Raw genomic sequence first — 23334 nt, 5'->3', positions numbered from 1 at the left:
ATAATTGGAAGTATTTTTCAGTCACCACAATTTTTGTCCCCTTTTCCTTTCTGTATGATGGTTTTCCTTTTAGTTTGTTCTTGGTCTAAGCAAATTCTTTTTTTTTTTTTTTTTATGATGGTATGTTGAAGTAAACTCCCTTCTAATAAGGCTGTCTATGACTAAAGATTTTATATATTGCTTTGACTTTAACTTTTCTTTTCACCTCTGTTTCCTTGCTCTAACACAGGAATTGTATGAGTAAAGGTGACATGCCCCGGATAGTCATCTCATTCTTTTCAATGAATATAAATAAATAAGCTAATGAGAATAATGTGTGATGTGCAAAGATATTTAGCATGTGTGGGTTCTTTTGTTCCACATAGATGTACCAAACCGCCTGTACAAGGCCATAAATGACTGCACATTTTTGCCAGTTTTGTTGACCCTTAAAAAAGTCATGCAAATACAGAATGAGATTTTACCAGGGCAAAGTGCTGCCTTCACATCATGTGATAGCAATCACATGACATAAACATCTCTGTGATGTATCTGAATGATCTAAAATTAGCTCCGAGAGCAGGAAGTATGCCACATGAGAGGACTATTTTGGGAACTGCAAACAATTAGTACATTTCAGTTGCGTAATTCGGCATTTTATGGGTCAGACAAGGCCTTGGCCAGAAGTTGTTGAAGCTTTAGATGCAAGGATGATTCAGGGGCTGGTACAAGTCCTGTTGGACCATCTGACCCTACTCTCTGTTTCTGTGAACATCTGAGACATGATTTTTCCTCACTTTGTGCCAAATGTTGTGATCTGGAGAATGAAACTGTTCAGGTAACATCACAAAGACTTGGATGAGTGGCATGCAAAGATATAACAGTGAGGAGAGGCGCATTAGTGTAGGCCAGTTCACTTGCTTTTAATTACAGCAATATGGGATAAGATTCCTCTGTATCTGCAAATCACAGCACGGTGGTGTAGTGTGTGGTGTAGGGTCACATCACAGTTTTGCATGTTATTCCTGTGTTTATGGGTTTCCTCCAAATTCTTCATTCTTCTCCTGCCTCCCAAAAACATGCCAGTAGGTGGACTGGATCCCATTCTGTGTGTGTGTGTGTGTGTGTGTGTGTGTGTGCCAGAGTGCCCGGGATAGGCTTCAGATCCACCACAAGCCATTATAAAGCATGTACTAAAGATGAATGTATAAATGAATGATAAACATTAAAACTCACTTATCACCACTTATATTATCTTTAATAGTAAAATAAATATATTTTATATTATTTCTATATTAATCTGGGATTACCAAAAGCTTTATCTCTTTCGTTTGAAAAAATAATATAGTTTTTCCTGATGAACATTTCACACAAACCCTTTATTATATTTGAAAACACCACAATAATGCACTTTTATCATCCGCAGCCGTTTGCAGTGGAAACTACATGAAACTGCGTGACAGTCGCTCGTGCGTTTCCTACGATAGTGGAATGTTTTTTTCCGAGAGTGTCGCGCGTCACTGAGATACCCTATTCTGATTGGCTACTTGGACTGCTCATCAGCGAAAGAAGGCGGGGAAAAGCGTGCGGCTCGTGACGCTTTTCTGAAAAAAAAAAAACGAGAAGAAAAAGAAAAAAAACTTGTTACAAGATGGCGACGGCGAACTGCTTGTACACTGGAAAACAATAGAAACAGCAGAGTGAGAGGAGAGTTTATTTGGGTGCAGCTGCGTTTTGTTTTCGCTCTGTTTGTTAGACACGGGCTCGGTGGTGGTTGTTTTGGGCTGTGAGTAACTTTTACTGCTCGCTATCGCTGAAAGTGATTTATTTATTCCAGCATGCTTTGTTATTAGGGCTAGTTAGCGCTAGCCTGCTAGCTTAGCTACATCCGTAGCTTTGCTCAGTACTATCTAGCTCTATAGATTTAATACAGGTCAGCTGTTAGCCAGCTAGCTAATTTTTAAAAAAAAGTTGTAAAAGTGGATAACTTTGTGCTTTAATTCTTTAATGGCTGAGACGCTTTTTTATTGGGTTTTACACGGCATGGTTGTTTGTGTCAGAAATGTTGTAGGTCTGAAAGTTTGACTGAGAGAGAGAGAGAGAGAGAGAGAGGGAGAGAGACAGAGAGTTCATTCGGCTGTAAGGAGGCTAAGTTGGGGAAAAGTCTTTACAAGAGGAACGCTATCATCCCAAAACCTCCTCACAGGACATGAGAGACAAAACAACACTCGTGTAATTTTCTCCACTCAAAGCTAGGTTTTATTTCTGGTGACTGGCAGCATCACTCTTGTCTAGTCAGCTGGTTTAAGAAATAAACCTGATTGCTTTTGATGATCCTGTAGTCTGAGTAAACCGAGTCCACTTCTGCACACAGAGAGAAAGTTTTTACCCCCTAGCTCAAAAGCTCATGCTCTGTAATCCTGGTGCTACTGAAGGAAAGTGTATTCTCGGATGGACTTCAGGTTGTAAAACTTATTTTGTCTTTCTTTTGGTGCGGCTGGATGTATAACTTTTTACCAGCGAGATGCCATGGATGTTAGAAAAGTCTGCATTAAATAAAATGCAAAGTACTTTTGGAGTAAAACTGGCTTGTTAGTTTAGTGGATTTGTGTTGAAAAGTCGTGAGCGTTTTTTGGATGGAAAATCTGATTTCTGCTTTTTTGTCGCTGTGATTTGTGTAAGTGTGTGTGTGTGTGTGTGTTTGTGAACTCAGACTGCCCTGATATTTAACTGCAAATCGCTGAACTATGTCGGATTTGTTGTTGTTGTTGCTAGTTGACAAATATATTGACTAAAATGGAGGCAGTTGAGGGTGTTTTGTAAAAAAATAAAAAAATACAATAAATAAAAAAAGGTGAAAGGGTGTGGGGTCCCAGTCGCCCACACGCCGACAGGGGAAATAAAGAGGCAGCTGAAGTGAGCGATATTGAAGTTTAGGGGGAAATAAGGCGTCTCGGTACCGGGTTGAGGTAGCGGCTGAGCGCCATGGCGGATTATGTGGTGTCGCGGCACAGCGCGGTGATGGAGCGGCTCCGGCGGCGCATCGAGCTCTTCCGGCGGCATCACAACAGCTGCGAGAGCCGCTACGACAACACGGCCATGGAGCGCCTCGAGCTCGAGAGGCAGCAAACTTTCGCCCTGCACCAGCGCTGTTTGCAGACCAAAGCCAAGCGCTCCAACAAGCACCGGCAGCCGCAGACGGGGAGCGAGCAGGCGGCGCAGAGAGGCACCGGGAGCGCGGAGAGCGCGGAGGGAGGCGGCGGTGGCGGTGGAGGAGGAGGAGGAGGAGGAAGCGCGCCTGGAGAGCAGAGCCGCAACAGCACTCTGATCGCGGTAAGGAGCGATAGCTACACTGATCTGAACACTACAACCATTACCATACGATTCCCATATCAGATACCGATCTTAACTGATCCAATCCAACTCTCGGAAAGTTCCTGTTGGCGAGTTATCACTGCTACACTATAAAGCCCTATAATGCACTATAACTCTGTACACACCTGACCATCATTCCTGCATGTGGTTCTTCCCCAAACTGCCAGCACAAAGCTGGAAGCACACAATAGTATAGGATGTATTTGTATGCTGTTGCCTGACCTCAGCAATGCTTTTCTGGCTGAAATGAGCACAGATCCCTTCAGCTACGCTCCAAAATCTAGTAGAAAAGTGGAGATCATTATAACAGCAGCAGAGGGCTACATCTGGAATGGGATGTTCAGCAAGCACATATGGGTTTGATGGTCAGGTGTCTACATATTATTGGTGATATAGTGTATGGTGTTGGGCTTAAGACTGTTCACTGTTGAGGATTAAGGTCCTTGCTCAAATACCTGACAGTGTCAGCTTGGCAGTAACAGGATTCAAACTCACAACCACCTGGGTCAAGTTCCCCAAAGGCATCGCATCATTAAATGGTAAAGTGAGCATCGCATTGAACCCTCTCTCTCCCTGTTCAGATTGGATTTGATTATCCGGGGGATGTCTGTAATAAATATTTTACTCACATAAAGACAGCAATAAAATTATCTCAATAAGAACGAGTTTCTAGAGGGTTGTATCTTCTACGAAACCAGAGGTTTGTGTCACATGCATCAGTTTTTTAAATATCTAATGTTAAATGCGGATAAATTAATAACTGTTAATAATTAGCAGATTGAATCTAAACAGTTAAATCATTTGCAGTATTAATTCAGCAGCGCTTAACATTGAATAGTTAAGGAACCGGCAGTGATGCAACTAGTCATTATTTATGCATAATATTTAATATTGTACATATGTGAATATAAAGTAATGCTTTATACGTGTAGCTTGCATTACAACATCTCCTTTAATCGGCCTACTGGATATCGCTTTTCTTAATGATTTTATTTTCAGGACAGAGAAAAACACAGACATGGCCAATCCAGACGGAAATAAAATCTCAGAGTGGCACCTGTCAAATTAGAAACGACCCCAGGTCCCCATGTAAATTTAAACCCGTCCGGATAGGGCTTTTTTGATGCTTATGGGAAACTCAGCCCAGCTCAGAAGTGTAGAGCCTTAACCACGGAGCCGCCACTGCTACGCTTCCAGATCGGGCACATAAGTGAACCAGAAAATCAGATTTCATATGAGCTGTGTTTCCATGCAGTCTAATAATCTGCTAATCCAATTGATACCTGAAAAAAAATGTCTACATCTCAGTCAGAATAATTGAGGCCAGTCCGATTGAAATTCCTGTCTGCTTAAAATAGATGGGAAATCCTTTAATAATCCATTAAATAGAAGAATAATGGGCATGTAAACCTCTGTGTCTGATTACTTTCACTACCAGAATCTGCATGTGCATTTCAAGATGTGCTCATTGTGCAATACAATGGTCATGTAAGAAAATGCAGTTTTTGTTACAGATTTTATTCAGTTTAAAATAACTGTGATGTGGGATGGACATCAAATTGTGCTCAGTACTCAGTTCACTGTTAATATATTCGGCAGACTTTCAGCAAGGATTCAGAATATTCAGGGGAAGACTTTTGGTAAAACTATTATTTCAAGTGCAGTTATTGCCAAACAATGGCCTTTAGTATTGGTAACATCTTAAGACACTTGAAGGCATTATATATCTAATATGCGTGCATTTGATGTTATTTTCAACAGATATTAAATCTTGAGTAACTTCCTGCGGTCAGAAACTCTTCTTTTTGCTGTTTGATTAATAATCATGCTTGGATGGCATTTTTGATGAACCAGAAATAATATAAAACTTGTTAACAACGCAAGCAACACAATTAAAAAGCTGAATGCGATGACGGGACTCTCACGCTTCCCGTTGTCATGGTAACTGTGACACAACCTCCCGCCCCCTTCATGCACATAACGTTGGATCAGATTACGTGTGGCGTGCGTAAAAATGCAGATTATCTACAGTGTGTCCAGTTTAGGATATACAGTCAGGTCCATAAATATTTGGACATTGACAAAGTTATTTTTATTTTAGCTGTCTACTACAAAATATTGGCGCTGAAATTAAATAATGACTGCGAGCTCAAAGTGCAGACTTTCAGCTTTAATTTGAGGGTCTGCTGTTTAATTTGAGGGCTAACATATAGTCATCAATTAAATCGTCATTTTTAATGCTTGCAAATCCTTTGCAGTCAATGTCTGCCTGAAGTCTGGGATCCACAGACCTCACCGGACTCTGGCGTTCTTCCCTGGTGATTCTCTGCCAGTCCTTTACTGCAGCTGTGTTCAGTTCCTCCTTGTTCTTGGGGCGTTTTGCCTTCAGCAAGGGAAATGCACGCTCAAGTGGGTTCAGGTCAGCTGACTGACTTGGCCATTGCAGAACATTCTACTTCTTTGCTTCTGGGTGCTTTCAAAGTATGCTTCGGGTCATTGTCCATCTGGAGTGTGAAGCACCGTCCAATGAGTGTGGAGTTTGGCTGAATCTGAGCTGATAATATAGCCCTGTACACTTCAGAATTCATCCTGTTGCTTTTGTCAGCACTCACGTTGTCAATAAATACAAGGGAAGCAGTTCCATTGGCAGTCATACATGCCCATGTCATAAGATGAGATGATACGCATCAGATCATGAGCGGTTCCTTCCCGTATCCATACACTTCTTTTCTTATCATTCTGGTATGAGCTGATATTTGTCTCATCTGTCCATAGGCTGTTGTTCCAGAACTGTACAGTCTTTTTTTTTTTTTTTTTTAAAAAAGATGTTTTTGGCAAAAACTTGTCTAATCTGGTCTTCTTGTTTTTGAAGCTCACAAATAGTTCACGTCTTGTGATAAACCCTCTGTACTTTGGTGAAGTCTTCTCTTGACTGTTGACTTTGACACAGATATGCCTAGAGGATCTTCTTGATCTGGCCAGCTGTTTTTCTTCACCAGGAAAAGAATTCTTCTGTCATCCACCACAGTTGTTTTCCATGGTCTTCCAGGTTTTTTGGTGTTCCTGAGCTCAGGAGAGGATTCTTCTTCTTCTTCTTCTTCTTCTTCTTCTTCTTCTTTTTTTTAATATCCCAAATACGTGTTTATCCACACTTAATGTTTGGATTTGTTATGATTTTTCAGCTCAGTGATTCTCTGCTTCATTGGCAAGTGACAGCTCTTTGGACTTAATGTTAAGAGTTAACAGCAACAGATTTCAAATGCAAAAATGCTGTATTTGAAATCAACACTAGACCTTTTATTTGCTTAGTTACAAGAGAAATATTGAGGGGAAAACACACACCTGGAAATGAAATAGCTGAGTATACAATTACATTTAGTCCCATTAAGAACTTGTATGCATTATTTAATATCATCTCCTGTATAGTGTGGTAGACAGTAAAGATAACAATAACTTTGTCAATGTCCAAATATTTGTGGACTTGACTGTATAGAAACAGTTCATTATAATTCATTCAGTTTGGTGAAAATCTTTGCATGTGAACATTGTCACTGATTCAGCATTTTAGGATAGTATCTTCCCCCATATCTATACTCACTATCACATAAGTACATCCTTAGTGGTAAATGATGCTTATATCTCATTTGCAAATGATACATTAAGTGCTGTTAGTGATATTGCAAGGCTGGTAAATTAGAACGTGTGTCACTTGTGTAAGCGTTGAAATGTGCTTGTGAGCTGACAAGTGAGTGCTGTTGTCTTGACTGACCTTCATATGATTCATTCAGTTGTGCTGCCAGTTTTAATGAATTGAAGCGACACATGTAGCACGAGAGCTCATGTGCATGCTCTGGACGTTACTCTCCTCCATGATAGTAGGTTTTTGCCTCTGTTCAGTCATGTGACCTTACACATTCATCACCTGTCAAGTATATTACATGCTGACTGATACCGTTTGTCCAAAATCACACCATATTGGTGTGAACCAATAAACTCAACTTTTAATTTTCTAAAAGCATAGTGAATAAGTATTGTGTGTTTATTGGATCCCAGAATGCCCTGCAGTAGGACGGGTCCAAACTCCAGCTAAGAAGTAGAGCGTCATTTGGTACACTGGGACAGAGAAATGGAGTTCATTAGAAACATGACCCAGCATGGGTTTTAACAGGAGACTTTTGGTCTTGTTGCGGAACTTGGTTGTTCATTTAGTAAATTTCACTGTGCGTCAGAAGGAGTGCTTAACCGAAGACACGTCTTGCTTAATGGCAGCTACTTAAAACGAGAGAAGTGCTGTTTCCTTCCCTTTAAACACTCCGGTGTTGTGACAGAGCGAACGCAGCCTGCAGTGAACGACTAGACTGAATAATAGAATAGAATAATATTCTGCCTTTTTTAAATTTTTTTTAAAACTGTGCTCATACGCTTAGCTGCAAAACGTCAGGTTCCCATTTTTCTGGTCAATGTTAACTCAAACTTAGACAGCTTTTATATTGTTAACTCCTTTCAGACATATAGCTTTACTCCACCATGCAATATGCTGCCCAGTAGGCTTGTGCGAAATAACAGTTTAATCGTCCCTACACGATCTTATACTGCCATGATATCCAGTGACGCTTACTCTGATTATATTATATTATATTATATTATATTATATTATATTATATTAGATTAGATTAGATTAGATTAGATTATACTATACTATACTATACTACCAGACCTGCCAACTGTTAGCATTTTGCATAGGAGCTCTGCAAATTATCATTGGGGTACGTTAGTACGAGCTGGTAAAAAAATTGCTAAAAGAGCAGTCTGCATCTGCCTAATAAAATGAGCGATGTGCCAATCAACATATGAATCTGGAATGATTTGTGCAGGTTTTTGAACTCTGATATTAACTGACATCACCTGGAAGCCCTGCCCCTTCCTCGTTCCAAATTACCAGCCTTATAATATCTCTAACAGCACTTAATGTATCATTTGCAAATGAGACGTAAGCATCATTTACCACTAAAGATGTACTTGTATGATAGTGAGTATAGATTAGCGGTTAGTAAACCAACTAACTAGAGCAGTAGCTAGCTGGCTGGCATTTTGGGGAAAAGTAAAAACGGTCAGTTTTCTTTTTAGCTGAACTGCTCTTTTGGAAACCTGTTTTAGTTTAATGTGGAAGTTTCCTGTTGGAAAAAATTAGGTGTACAGAATCTAGGCTGGTCAGCACAATGCCTGGCTCTGTTCTGTTAGCTAATCTAAGTCAGGTATTGTTTATGGATTTGATGAAACGTCATCCTTAAGGCTTTTATTGACCTTTTTGATGGTAGGGTCAGTTCATTCTTATAGTTTCTAGCTTAGTGCTGATGCATTGTTCGTGTAAGTGTAGGTACTGACTCCATCGACTGTTCATATTGTGATCCTTGCATTCAACATTCTTAATCTACTTTTAACGTCAGGTTTCTTGCTTAGCCGTTACACGTGACCTGGGTCAGCTCAACAGGCACGTTGTTGTTTTAGCTCTGTATTTTAGCACACTGGATTTGGAGTTAAACATGGAGTGAGTGTTTACCTGTACAGCATAATCATTTTACTGCAAGAAATCAGATTTTGTCCATGATGTTCTCAACATGTTTTAACACTTCAGTAACCTGAGGATGGGAAGCTCCATGTCCGCACATGTTCATCCTGCCTTGACCTTTAGTGAGAACAAAACCTCACTAAAGTAGTATTATGTAGTATTGGGACATCCGGCATGTCTGTATTGATTACAGTTGGTTCACGGGGGATGCGAGATCTCTTTATATAACTCAGAAATGGGAATGTCTTTACAACGTACACTAGGTGGTTGCACAAAAAATTCCATGCGTACTACATACACCTCATTTTAATACACTATGATTTCTCTGACTTTTATTGTATGTGCTGATTATAGTACACATAGATGCACAACTTATGCTGGATCATTAGTAGGTCACATGACCATAACACATACCTAGGCTTTACTTGTGCTAGGAACACAGTAACTTAGCCAAAACCCCCCCTGAAATATCACTTTGTCATTCACACAAACAGCATCTTCGAAAATATTCGTCTATGGAAAAATGCATGAGCATGCCAACCAATTAATTTACAATAGTATGTCATAAACTGTTACGTCAAATACCTCAACAGTCACATTAAGAGCATGTATACTGAGTGGTAGAGAAGGCGAAATGCAGAAAAAACATGGCTAATTCTCATTCATTCATTCATCTTCAGTAACTACTTTATCCTGGTAAGGTTTGCAGTTGGCCAAAAGTTCTAAACAACAACAAATAATAAATAACAAAGACGAGGATTTGTGTGGACTGATGATTAGGTGGAACTACCGCTTAAGGTTACACTTGCAGCTCATCAATATTCCTCGTTCACAGTGCGGTTTCTACCCAAGACCTGGATGTGAGGTGGATTCAGGAGCAGTACAGCACGTATCATATTCTGGCACTTCAGCACTTTGGTGTGTTGATAATACAAAAGCGAAATTAAACTGCAAACCCATTATCAAATAGACCACAAAGTAACAACCTGATCAGCAGTCATGATAAACAGAGTCCTGGTACTTTCACAACAGACAAAACTTTGGTACTTTGACATTGCCATTTTCAAAAATATACATATTTCCAATCTATATGAAAAAAGACTTTTTTTTAAAAAATTTATTCTCGCTGGTAGGATGTTTCTGAAATGCTTTGTTTTCAGTGACCTAAAATTTCAGCCAAAAGAGAAAAGTGGCTAAAAATTTTGACAAAAAAAAAGATTAAATAGGACAGTTGTTTATTCTCCTGTGCCGGTCAATGCACAGTTTGAGCAGCAGTGGATCAACAGTGAAAACCTGATTAGACCTGATTAAGCAAATGGTACGCTGCTGTATGTTACAGTAATGACGGACCTGGATGTACAAAACATACATTCATCCATGAAAAGCAAATCCCCAGCATTCTGCTGGACGAAGTCTTACTTCTACCAAAATGATCTTACAAGGACAGTATTGAGGTGAAAAAAAGATGTGACGGCTCCAGTCTACATCCTGAACATTACAGAAGCATCTTATTGGCTCATCTCCAACCAAATGCCTGAAAGAAAAAAAAAAAAAACGGCTTCACCTTGCAGCAGTATGATAACCCGAAACATGATACCAGTGAAAATGTTCTTAAGTCTTATTACCTGAACTGAACCCAACTCGCATTTTACAGAGTGAAGAGAAAAGTGAAGCCAAAGGGCCTGAAAACAAGCAGGAACTAAAATGGCTGCATAACAAGCTTAAAATTATTTAAAGTCATGCTAAACTTTCATAGTGTGAACGTGAGAGAGAGAGAGTAGTGTGTGTGTGTGTGTGTGTGTGTGTGTGTGGGAGAGAGAGAGTTTGTGAGTGAGTGAAATTTTTTAAGGAAATTAGGCTTACAGACTGGTCAAACTGCAAAAACTGTCACTGTAGTTTTGCCACATTCTTTTAGTTAGTCCTCAGCATGTGACTGCAAGTGTTATTACATCACAAAATGAAAGAGCCAGTCAGGTTCCAGTGTTGTAATGCTGGCCATTCGATACACCTTTACCCCTGAAGGGTTCTTTGTAGGGGTATATGACTAGATAGTGCTGTAATCGAATGATATTCTGATGGTGACATGCTTCTGTAATGTCCATTCCTGTCTAAAAAGGATAAACAGTAGTAGATAAATGAAAAGTAATTCAACTAGCCTGTCCAGTGTGCCAGCTAGTCCAGTGTGCTAAAAAGTGGTAACTAATGTATATAACACAAAGACATATGGTGAGTTCAGTGCATTAATACAAACTAAAGAAAATGAATGAGTAGCCCAGTGACCAGCGGAGGAGACGACTGTATAGACGGTACTCCTTATTCTCTCCTGATGTTTATGACCTTGACAAAATTTCATCAAGTTTTGGATATGAGCTCAGGTGTTCTGTTGAAGAACTATCCATTCATTCATTGTTTAGTCCGTGCATAGATACTTATAAAACAGAAAGGTCAAGTGTTATTTATTTATTTATTTATTTATTTATTTATTTACCACGGTATTGTTTCAGTTTCATGCTACTCAGTATGTTACATATTTTGGTATAATAACCACTCTATCTATTAGACAACAAGCTCCATGCCACTTTGCTCTTTCATAGTTCTAATTAGTAGTTGATTACTTAATTTTCTAATTAATTTAATGTTAAAAGTGAGCCAAAATCTAATGACTGCACAGGAGTACATGAGCATCATTCATTTATGAATGTAATTTGAGTGAAAGCCTGCACCTCATTGGGAAAGCTCATTTCAGTGAAAATTCCATGCTGGTTGAACCACATGGTAAACACCAATCAGCTAGCGATTGTAATATAGTGTAGAATAAATGAAACAGGGCTTCATTGAACTGTCTTTTTGTGGCAGATTACTTTTTTGGATAGAAAACCAGGCTTTCTTTTAGATCTCAGATTTTGGGAATTTAAATTTAAGTTTTCTTTGAAATTTGATGTTTTTTGCCTAAAAACACTTGGAGGGAGATTTGGCTCTAGTGGCTCATTTGTTCAGCTGTAATTTTGTTATAACCAGAATATTATGCTGCAGTGCTATTGCTGAGGTTAATTGGGGAAAAATGAAAGAAAATTGAAGTCTAACCCTTACAGCAGTGCAAGAGGCAGTTGGCAGTTGATTCCTCCACCTTATGGAGTTGTTTTTTTTTTTTTTTTTTTAATCATACTTTGTCTCCATCATTTGTCACGGCTCTGCATACAATGACGGTTTCATGTGTCACCACACCCACTTTTGGAACTGACTATATGCTGGTCTCATGTGTATCAGAATTACAATATTAAAGACAGTCTTTATAACACACTATTAGTTGATCCTGTGTGGTTATTTATTATTTTTTTTTTTTTAGAGTGTAGGTTTTCTCTGTAATTTTTGATTCTTTCAGTAATATTTTTCCACTGCCTGCATTATCAGGATCTCTATGCCCACACCTCACGCCTACGCAAAATCCTGTCAGACTCGTGCCTTACAGGGAACCGGCTAGGCTTTGTTAAGCATTCTGTTAAGCATTTGGATTTACGCCAGGGAATTCCACCTGTAGGATGCACCTCAATGTTGTGGTTGCCTCTGGTGTAGGGGGATTTCTCTTTCTTTTGGAAACACCAGAAATGCCCTTTGACAGATACATACAAGTTTGTTGTCATTGCACAGTACAGATACTCAGCAGCGAAATGCAGTTTAGCATCTACCAGAAGTGCAAATAGTAGCATTGTGCAAACTAACAAAGTGCAGGTTGAATATGTGATTATATATATATGTATCCTAATTAATTGGAGAGCAATTAGTAATACGGTATAATTGAAATTCCACAATTCTAACGTTTTATATATAGCTTTAAAAGTGCCTCCATGTTTTTTTTTTTTTTTTTTTTTTTTTTTTTTTTTTTTTTTTTTTTTTTTTAAGTCTTTGTTTTAATTAAATGAATTTGAGGGTATAAGGCTAGGTTTACATGGTACAATTTTCACAGACAAAAATCATAAGTAGTAAAAGAATTATTTGGTCGTGAGCTGTGATCAGTGGTCTAATAACACATGATGTGGTCACCAGCGACTGATTTGGTGCCACTACAGCCAAAGACAACCGATGACGGTGTCAAAACTTTTGGATTAAAATCTCAGTGTGACCACTGTTGCAATGCTTGTCTGAAAGAAACTAACAGGAGAACGGCATTGGATTAGGCGAAACTCACGGGACAGCTACAGATACGGTACTGCCAGTGAGGAACCATAAAAGAAACTGCACAAGCCTGGATCATTCTGCTTGATGATGTAAGCAGAATGTAGTCATTTTATATAATCGATGCTCTATCGTTAGAGGATCTTGATCATATAATCTGACAAGGAGAACCCGTGTTATTGCACAGACTGTTATAGGCTTTAGCCATGATTTTTTGGAATTGAAACTGTGATTGAACACTTGGGCCTCAAACGATGGATAAATCAGCATTGATTACATAACTGCAGATTTCACCGCCTGTAGAGGTGATTACTACACACAAAATGCTTGCCAAGATTCTGTCTTAACTGAGCCGGCTGCATTACATACAGTAGAAGTTTTATCCCCCTCAGCTTTTTCACCTTGCTATAGTGGAAATGGTTTTGCTTGGCTTTGGCTGCTTTGTATGAATACAAATAAGTGTGAAAGTGCAAATTCAATAACATGTAGTTAGCAGACGCTTACAACAGAATGGGGCGTGAAGCCCACTGTGTCGCTTGCAATAAAAGCATAAAACTCAGCATGATGGGTATTAAGGCCTTGGAGTCCCATATGCAATGCATCAATCAAAAAATAGTGCCAGCTGCCAATATCATGTTTCTGAGCCATCTTCAGCACCACAGCTGAGGACACATCAGGCGATCGCTGGGTGACATGACTTCTAACACAGTCTCCAGATGATGGTCGAGAACATTATCGCTGTTGTGTTAATTATCTTAAATTACATCACAACTTATTAAAAAGCTTTAAAAGTCTTGAGCACCCAGGTCATGTGTAAATCCTCCACAATTTGGTGAATCCATATAGAGCCTCGTGTTAGCGCACAGTAAATCATCCAGCTTTGTGTTGCAAGAAGAAAGGCTGTCGAAAGGAAAGAGGCTGATTGGGGGACTTTTAGGATGACTTGGGTCTAAGCTTACCCTCCCCCCAGTTCGCCCACACAGATGACTCACTATTGTTCCCAATGCCCGAGGACAGCTGTGTGTCTGTGTGTATTGATGCAAGTGTCCATACTGGACCCATACCCTGCAACAGGAAATATTTGTATGCTGCACATTACTTAGGCCAAAGTTCAGTGTGCACTATTTACAGTGTCCTCAGCTTTTATTTATAATGGCTCACATAAATGATTTGACAGCATACCTTGAGAAATTCTCCTTTGGTCTACTTTGCAGTGTGTCGATGTAGGGTCAGTACAGCTGTAGCAATGCTGACACTCCCCTCCCTGCCAGAATGACTCAGTAAAACTCATCTTACCTGCTAAGCAGTTGGCCTACATTTGCTCTTACTCAGCTGCTGATACAGTATCAGGCTACAATACGAGTAAACATAAAGGCTGTTTCCACCCCACAATCTTGCTTTCCCTTCTAATAACATTTTAAATGACAGTGTTTCATTGTTGTTTTGGGAAATGCAAAACAAGTTCCAAGACTTTTCCATTTGTAATTATATGCTTGCTGTGTAAGAGCACTGTCAGCAGCCGAGCAGTCATTGTCAGCTTGCTGCTTGGCGTAATGTAACACTAAAGCTGCAGTGCTGGCAAGCAGCTCCCAGTGGTCTGTGTGCCCAGTTTGGTGGCGCTTGGCCGAGGTGGGCAGCCCTTACTCTGCCTCACTGTGGCCTCAAAGGCGAGCAGCGCCCGGCCAAGAATTCGGCACGCTCTCTCAACCCCACTGCAGCCGCAGCGCCGCCTCTTTTGTTGTGGTTCGTACATCCATACACATGGTAATTAGCCTCATGCGGCTCAGCCCTGTGGTGGCCATGGTTGTGAAGAGGGGGGAGTCATGAAGGCAGAGAGAGAGGGGGGAAAGGGGGTTAGTGAAAAAGATTAAGAGCAGAGGCGACAGAGGTGGTTTAGTAAAAAGTCTTGGGAATAGGTTTTGGGAATGTGAGAAAGGGTGTGCATGTGTAACTTGAGGGAGATGATGCCGGCACAAGCGTGCAAAAAGAGAGACCAGTTTTTCTGGTTCAGAAAGCCCTGCAGTAACTCACCTCCCTCGATGGTTTTATGTGCGTGTGTGTGTTTGAGAGCATGTTAAGAATGGCTTGGCAAGTCCCTAGCTCAGCTCTGCTTGTGTTCAGATGAAACTGCTACCTCAGCTAGCTGGGGCTGGAGATTAAACACAAGGCATGTTAAGATATGAATGACTGTGCAATACATTGTATATACTGATGAATTATTATACCTTTTGACCTCCTTGTTAAGGCCAACAAATTGTTTGCCAAATGTACGAATTGACCTTGCCATAGACCAGTGTCCTCTGTCATGAAACAAGTGCTTGGCTCTCAGAGAACAGTCAGCATTTTATTGCAAGCCTATGTAGGTTCAGTTTACTGATGTTACTGCAGTCTATTGTAATAAATACCCATGGTTTTGTTAAAATATAACACCAGTTGTTTTTATTTTATGCCCTCTAGCTGCAAGAGACAGTGAAGAGGAAACTGGAGAACGCCAGCCCTCCTGGTGGCCGTGACCAGGTAAATGGATTCAGTGATGGTTACCCCCCAGCCAAAAAGTCCTGTTTGGGGGATGCTTTGGGTAGTCTGAACGGGTCGTCAAATGGTGCCATGCCCCCTCTTTCACCCATGGACACCAAGCATGGTGTGACTGCTGACTTGGCGCTAAATGGTGCACCAGCGGTGGGTAGTGCTGAGCAAAATGGCATCACTCTAGCCACTGAATCTGACATCCGTCTGAAGGAGCTGAAGCAAGAGCCCATGGATGACATCCTGCCTGCCGGTGGGGGCAACGGCAACATCATCCTGCCTGACCTCAACCTGAATGAACAGGAGTGGACTGAGCTCATGGAGGAGTTTAATCGCTCTGTGCCTTATGAAGAAATCCAAGAGCTCTTCAACGATGGCTTTGAGGACCGCAAGGAATCCGAGGTGCCATCTGGCACTGTGGCACCTGCCAGCCTCCTCCCTACAGATCTTGCTGGCACGGTTAAGGCAGAGTTTTCCCCAGCCCCAGCCTCAGCCTCTTCTGCCTTTGACCAGGACGCGCGCACTGGGTCACCACACATCCCGTCCACCTCATCTGGGCCTCCAATGCATGCCAGCTCCCCAATCATGCCGCCAGCATCTGCCTCCTCACCTGCTCTGTCTGGACACCAACATACGCAGCAGCAGCCTAGCCAGCCCAGGCCACTGCAAAACAACTTGATGCCACCCAAAGACTTGTCGCCGGCGCAGCAGCTGCAGCAGCTAGCTGCCCGGGAGCAACAAAGAGCACAGCTCATGCAGAACCAGCAGCACCAGGCCCAGAAACAGCAGAAACAACAGCAGCAGGCACCCAAATTTCACCAGCAGTCCAATCATCCCTCCGCTTGGCAGAGTGCCCCCCCTAATCAGAGTCCACTAGGAGGTGGCACGTTTGGCCTGGAGAAGCCCACTAGCCCTTCACTCTACCCTTCAGACTTCCAGAATCCCAAGTCCCTCCTCATGCCTGGCCAGCAGCCCAGTAAGGGCTCCCCAAAAGCCAGTGCCCCAGGAGCATACATGCAGCCCAGTGGGCACCCAATGTTGGGTCATGGTGCAGCTGCATCTGGAGCCCTCAGCCTTCAACCAGCCTCTGGAGGCCAGACAGCCATGTTGGACTACAACAACACCAAACCGCTGAGTCACTTTGAGGCTGGAGCACCAAGAGGCCCTGCGAATACACAGAGCCAGAGCAAAGCAGCAATGCTCAACCTCCTGCGCCAGCAACAGCAACACCAGCAGCAGCAGATGAAGCAGAGGCCCACTGGCATACTGCCGTACAGACCCACAACACATCTGACACACTCGCAGGTAAGAATTTGCAAAGCAACCACATACATGTTACACATTTCGCAATTAGCTAATCACAATTATTTGTAGATCTGTAGATTGTTTAGATTGTTTGCTAACATGAGGTTCAGCAATGTAATCAAATCCTTGCAACATTTTAATGAGCTAGTTATAACTATGGATTTAGTGTAAAACAGTAAGATATAGTCTAGTTGTAAATTACATTATTAGGTTAGATAGTTATAGTGCATTGTTCTTCAGGACCCTCTCTGTATCTTGGTAATAGATTTTTATATGTTTATGGTTATTATTTAAACTTGTTGAATGAGTAATCATTAATTTTTTGGTCAATTTGTGCTAATCTCATGCAAATTTTATATTTAAAAAATGCCATCACATTTAGTATGCTGTGTGATTTGTTTACTCACCATTCTTTGCTAGCTTATTAGGTTATAAGAAAGCAGTAGATTTACTGAATGTGTTTGTTAAAAATGTTTACTTGCTTGAAATGAAACACTTTAGAACATGAAAAATAATTAGTTTCTTTCCCTGAAAGATTATCTCCTATGTTTTGTCCAGAAAATGTAAGTCAGTAAAACAAATGAACACTTGTCTCACTCCTTCATTTAGCTACAGGTTAACTCAGAATGTCTGAGTACAGAATGGGAAACCACTGTGTGAAACATGCTTTCGGACACTTGGACATAAACATATTTTGTCATTTTACTAATTTTCTTGGTAAATTGTATGAAAGGGAAACTTATCTGCAACATCATGTGTTTTAAGCTGCAGAGCATATTGGTGATCAGATAGCTGCTACAGTTTTTTTTCCCCCTCTAATGTGTCTTTACATGCAGACCATCACTTTCACCCTCGTTTGTGTAGAAATTAAAGTGCAATTCCTCTGACTGATGCTGAACATTGGTAGCTGGTATGCAAGTTCACTAGCTGGAACTGCATGAGAGAACCTTTTCTTTACTGTTTCTTTACTAAGTGCCTGAATCAGTTCTGTCTGTGTGTGTTATCAGGGTGACTGCAGTTGTAGGTCAGTATAGGAGTGTTTGTTGTACATTTTTTGTATGTTATTGACTTGCTTAGTGGTGTTTTGGAATTGTAGTGTGAATGAGTGTGTGCGGTTGTCCCAGTGTGTCTGGCAGCAGGTTTCTTCAACCTTGGGGATGAACACAGTTTGTCTGGGTCAGGCAACTGGTTGCTAAGGAGCAAAGTGCTGGCAGGCGTTCTCTGTCTCGATCTCTCTCTCTCTCTCTCTCTCTCTCTCTCTCTCTCTCTCTCTCTCTCTTGCTCATTCTATCTACACACACACACACACACACACACTCACAGAGGGATGGGGGCTGGGATGGGCTGGGAGGTTGCAGCCCAGTGACAGAGGAGTCAGTAGAGAAGAGTGAGTGGGAGAGTGGGAAGAAGGGGGACTGAGAGAGAGATGGAGGGAGGGACACAGGGACGACAAAGCAGTCTTTCATGCAAAGTTCCTCCCCCTCCCCTGGCTGTCGTCCTGCGAAGAGTATTTTGGGATTGGCCCCCGTCTCTCTCGCGGTTCTCCCTATTTAAATATAGCTGCTTAACCCACTTGGGTTTTTTTCTTCCTTCATGAGATGAACTTTTTGCTCTTTTTCACTTTCCTTCAATCCTTCATGTAGTGCATTGGGCCACGTTTTTCTTTTTTCCCTGTCTCCTTATTTCTCTGTCTCTCTATCGCTTTGTTTTTCTCTATGTCTCTGCCTTCCAACTGTAAACTGTACATTCTTGGGTGGAGAAAAGGAGTCTTGCTCTTGGCACCCTTGTCACTTTTCATGCACACATGATGACCTTGTGCACATGTGTGTATGTGAAAGGGAAAGAGAGAGAGAAAATGCTTGAATGGAAAATGTATGAATGGAAAGTAGCCAGGGATTGCATCCTTGATTTATTTTTAAAGCAGCTTGCAGGCGCTACACTGTCGTATTTGTCTGTGGTTAACTCAAAGTGCTGGTGTAGTTTTTGGCTGTCTATTGCGCACACTCCAGAATCAAACTTATAAATTGTACATTCACATCAGTCACTGTTATTTCTTTCCTAGTCAGCAGTCATCTCTGCACTTGTGTGAACTTGATGTCTTCAAGACTTGAACTACAGCAGTTCTTCAGGTCCTTCATGAAAGCGTAGAGAACACAAATTGATTTGAAAGCTCTGAGTGTACTTTTTCTTTGCTGTAAAGTCTAGCAGGTGACATTTCGATTAAGTTCTTAGTGGTTTAGATTTTAGTTTCATTTGCTGACTGTTCTCCTTTCCTCAGTTTTGCTTATTGTTTTCTTGCCTTTGCTCTTGAACAAAGTTTTGGTACCCTGCCCTCTAGTGGAAAGAGCAAGTTCTCTGCAGTGCAGTCACCCTCAAATCTCTAGATCTTTGTGCTTTATAGCATAGGGCCCTTTTAATGGGGGAGAAAAAAAAACCCAGACCCTCGTATGAGCACAGCGTTCGAAGATTAGGCTGTTGAGTTGAAGCGTTTTATTCTTTAAATTTTAACCCATGGAATCCAAACCAGCGCCAATGTCTATAACATTAACAAAAACAAGGAAGAGTGCTGTTTTACATTCAAATTTAGTGTGACTGGCATAGTTCTGCAGTAATTAATAATGTAGTGTTTTTAACATAAATTGTGGAACATTTACCCCCGCACTTTCTGAAAAGATTTCTAGAAGAATTTTTCCTGTTTTATTGTCCTTTAGAGAAACCTGAGCAATACTTGTACATGCCTGAAAAGGCACATAGATGGAGAGCACTGAAGCAATAGAAACACTCTACCTTGAACAGATTAGTTGTTACAACACTATACCAAATCTGCATACAACATATACATATAGTATACAAAATAAAGGGATATTGTGTAATGAATTTATGTTTGTTGTTTCTCTTTCAGCAGGATCCAGGTACTTACCCATCTGCCCCTCACGTCCCGGGCCCTGGCGGTCCCATGGTAACGCAGTCGGGTGGCAGTGGCATGGCAGGTACCCACAATAATGCAGCGTATCTGAGCGGCCTGCCGAAACAACAGCAAATGCAGATGATGAGTCCACAGCAGAAACAGTTCCTCCAGAGACAGATGATGGCCGAGCAGGTCAGAGGGGAAAGGGCACATTTGGGTCTCGGAGTTAAAGATAGTTACAATATTTCTGAAAGTTTTCAGTCATCCATTATCAATTATTGGACTATTATGCAGTTTTCAAGGCTTTCAGCAATTTGTATGAGGTTCTGTTACACAAAACAGGCTTTTTTCAGTTCCAGGTTGTAACATTACAACATGTGGAAAAGTTCAGGGGGGGGGGATACTTATGCAAGACACTGTATTAGGGAAAGGATCATTTGTTTGGGTGTTAATGGACTTTCGTATGGTAATGTCAGTAGGTTTCCTTGTAGCATGATTTTCATAACTAAGCACTTCTGTGTGCGCCTTTTTCTCTTCTTATAGGAGAAGCAGCGGCAGCAACAGGAGCAGCAGATGCAGAGGCACCTAACCCGTCCACCACCTCAGTACCAGGACCAGCAGAACCCATCTACCCAGCAAAACCCATTCCAGCAGCAGCCGCAGGTCTCCCAGTTTCCAGGTACGCTCCTAATGGCCTGAGAGCTCATCCACCTCAAGCATGCCTCTCTCGCTCTCTCTCTCACACGCACGCACACTCTATCTCTCTCTCTCTCCCCCTCCCTCCCTCCCTCCCTCCTTTTAAAGGGCCTGTGTGTGAAAAGCTGCTGCGTCACTCTTTCCATACAGGCACTGCTTTGTTCCCTGTAAAACATTCAGCCTACCTGATATGCAAAGTGTGCTTACTGACTGACTCATTTGAATCGCAAACAGCAAGCTATAGCAGTCAGTCATTAAATTTGAAGCTTCGGGCTCATGTAACGTTTTTTGAATAATTTTGTTATGGATAGAGTGCATAAAATGGGCTTACAATAAATTGAGTCTGTTGTGCCTGATTCTTATTCTGGTTTAAGTCTGCAGGAGTGAACTGTACTAAGCAGTTTTACTAGGTAAAGCTTTTAGTGTAACCTAGAGGTAGGGAATGTGGCAAAATACATGATCACAATACTTAAAGCTGTGTTTAGTATACACACTGTGTCTTGCAATATTTTGTTTTGCTAAGGTTAAAGTTGGAGTAAAAATAGCATGCCAGTAAAATGACAGTATCACAATATGCAAAACAATAAGTACAACATTTTTAGTATCACAGGTATTACTAATTATTAAAGAGGAGGGAAAGTTTCTAACTTAAAATTTGCTGCTTGTTACTTTGAATAACAGTGGAGCTGTTCTTTGTTTATAGAAGTGCTGACGATACTTTCAGAAAAGTATTGTGAGAGTGTTTATCATGATAACGACAGTGCCAGATTTTGCCCACCTGGGTCCCACATTGACTGCTGGCGGATCATTTTTGGTTCTTGTTCTGCACGTCGAAAGCTAGTTACTTTAAGTCAGTGTCCATTAATTAATGATGTGGACATTTCCTCTCCTTTTTCTGCTTTAGGTTCGTCTCAGCCGATGGGCAACGTGAACTCCCTTGGCGGCCCGGCTCCTGGTGTTCAACGCATGTTTCCTCAAAATCAAAGCATGATGGGAATTGGTCAAGGGGGAGGTCCTGCCCCAGGCGCTCCTCCTGCAGCCAATCAGGCAGATCTGAGCCTATCATCTTGTGCAGGTGGGCTTGAGGCCCAGCAGGTTCTTTACGGAAACATGCCTATGCACCCGTCCCACGCCAACCAGCAGAGAATGCCCGTTTCAGCAATGCAGAACTACAGGCACAGCGTTCTAGCCCAGCAGCAGGCCCATCTCAAGCAGCAGCAGCAGTTGGCTCGTATGCCTAACAGTATGCCCAACAGTATGCCCAATGCTATGGCTAACAACATGAGCTCCATGCCCAGTTCAATGCCCAACACCATAACCAGCAATATCCAGGGTGCAATGCCTCCACAGGCCCAGTCGTGGCAGCAGCAGCATCCAGCTCTTCAGCAGGGCATGGCTGGTCAGCCTAATACCAACAACAGTGCCTTACCTGCTGGCTTTCCAAACTCTAGTTTCCACATGCAGCCCAGGATGACCAAGCTGCCCGGCAGTGCACCCTTCACCCAGGCTGGCTTGGGGAATGGTGCAGCTGGCAGGGCTATGGTGAGTATGAACCCGGGGCAAATGATGCCTAATATGGCCCAGCAGAGAGCCAACAATGCCACCATGGCACAGCAGCAGCCTCAGCAAGGACAGCCAGCACCCCCTCAGTCACAGCAGGTCCTGCCTGACCTGGGGCCATTTGGGCAGCCACAGGGCGGTCAGGTGCCTAACCGTACCGCAGGCATGCAGTGCAACCAGGCCTACCAGGTCAACCGGACACCCAATCAGCAGCTGCCGTTTGGATATAACGCCCAGTCAGGGGGCAGCTTAGCCAGCTTTCCTGGGGAGACTGACCTGGTGGACTCACTGTTGAAGAACCAGTCTACGCAGGAATGGATGGACGACCTAGATGAGCTGTTGGCCAGTCATCAGTGATTGGCACTCAAACTAGAAACTGAGTGATGTGGACATTACTGACTGTTCTCTGGTCAGAACTGCTGTACTGTGTGTGTGGATGTGTCTGATAAAAGGAGTATTGGGCACAAGAAGCCTGTGTGTATTGAGTGTTCCTAGGGCTTTCATGACAATGTGTAAAGCTAAAAGAAAAAAAAAAATTCTACTACTGATCCTGTGGCTCAGTACTAAAACCACTGAATCATACCCAAATTTGATGGGTCAACACGCACACAAATACACACTGCTTTTATTTGCCTTCTTGCTGTTGAGGCTACATACGTTTGCCAGAATTGGTGCTTATGTGCCTAAAAAGCTAGGTATCCAGGCCAAGGCCAGGCTGATGAAGTCTGCATATTTGAGATGTTCATGGACTGTATTTGAGACCGTAGACTTGTACTGAGGGTAGCCACCTTCCTCTCTCTTTTCACTCAATTCCCACAAGCCTTAGTCCTGAATCCATGGCCTTAAATCAACTATCATACCCACACACATCTGTGACTGATTCCAAGACAGGGAGTTTATTCTTTCTCCTGTTCAGTGTATTCATTTGGCAGTAGAGTTTGAAATCTCTGCTTCTCAGTGAATTCTCAGTGTGTACTGAGCGTCCCAAGTTTGTTGTTTGTTGTTTGTTCTGTTGGAAATGAGAGGTTTAGGAAGTTGATGATTCAGCATTATGCTAAAACACTAAAATGGACGTTAACACAATTTCTGTTCAATGTTACACTAAATCAAATGTTTTCCCTTTAAAGAAACATTTCTAACCAATCAGATAGGGGAGAGGTGCCGTCCACTGATGTCTTTTTTTTTTTTTTTTAATTTTTTTTTTTTTAATTTTTTTTTTTATAAATCTAAATCTTCCCAAAGC

General features: G+C 41.8%; 1 protein-coding gene across 2 annotated transcripts; it reads left to right on the top strand.

Moving 5' to 3' along the window:
* Positions 1–1245: 1245 nt before the first annotated feature.
* maml1 (mastermind-like transcriptional coactivator 1) lies at positions 1246–23293 on the top strand. Of its 2 annotated transcripts, none has more exons than XM_026940695.3 (5): positions 1246–3312; positions 15554–16927; positions 19833–20027; positions 20379–20514; positions 21436–23293. In XM_026940695.3, the coding sequence occupies exons 1-5, from the start codon at positions 2965–2967 to the stop codon at positions 22446–22448; spliced, it is 3066 nt and encodes a 1021-aa protein (XP_026796496.3). In that variant the 5' UTR covers positions 1246–2964; the 3' UTR covers positions 22449–23293. The 2 variants fall into 2 exon arrangements, with proteins under 2 accessions (XP_026796496.3, XP_026796495.3); XM_026940694.3 differs by having other exon boundaries at positions 1251–3312; positions 19830–20027.
* The last annotated feature ends 41 nt before the right edge of the window (positions 23294–23334 follow it).

The sequence above is a fragment of the Pangasianodon hypophthalmus genome, chromosome 7 (genome assembly GCF_027358585.1).
Source record: "Pangasianodon hypophthalmus isolate fPanHyp1 chromosome 7, fPanHyp1.pri, whole genome shotgun sequence".
Classification (NCBI taxonomy): domain Eukaryota; kingdom Metazoa; phylum Chordata; class Actinopteri; order Siluriformes; family Pangasiidae; genus Pangasianodon; species Pangasianodon hypophthalmus.
The sequence above is the reverse complement of the archived record's forward strand: the minus strand, read 5'-3'. Positions and strand labels throughout refer to the sequence as shown.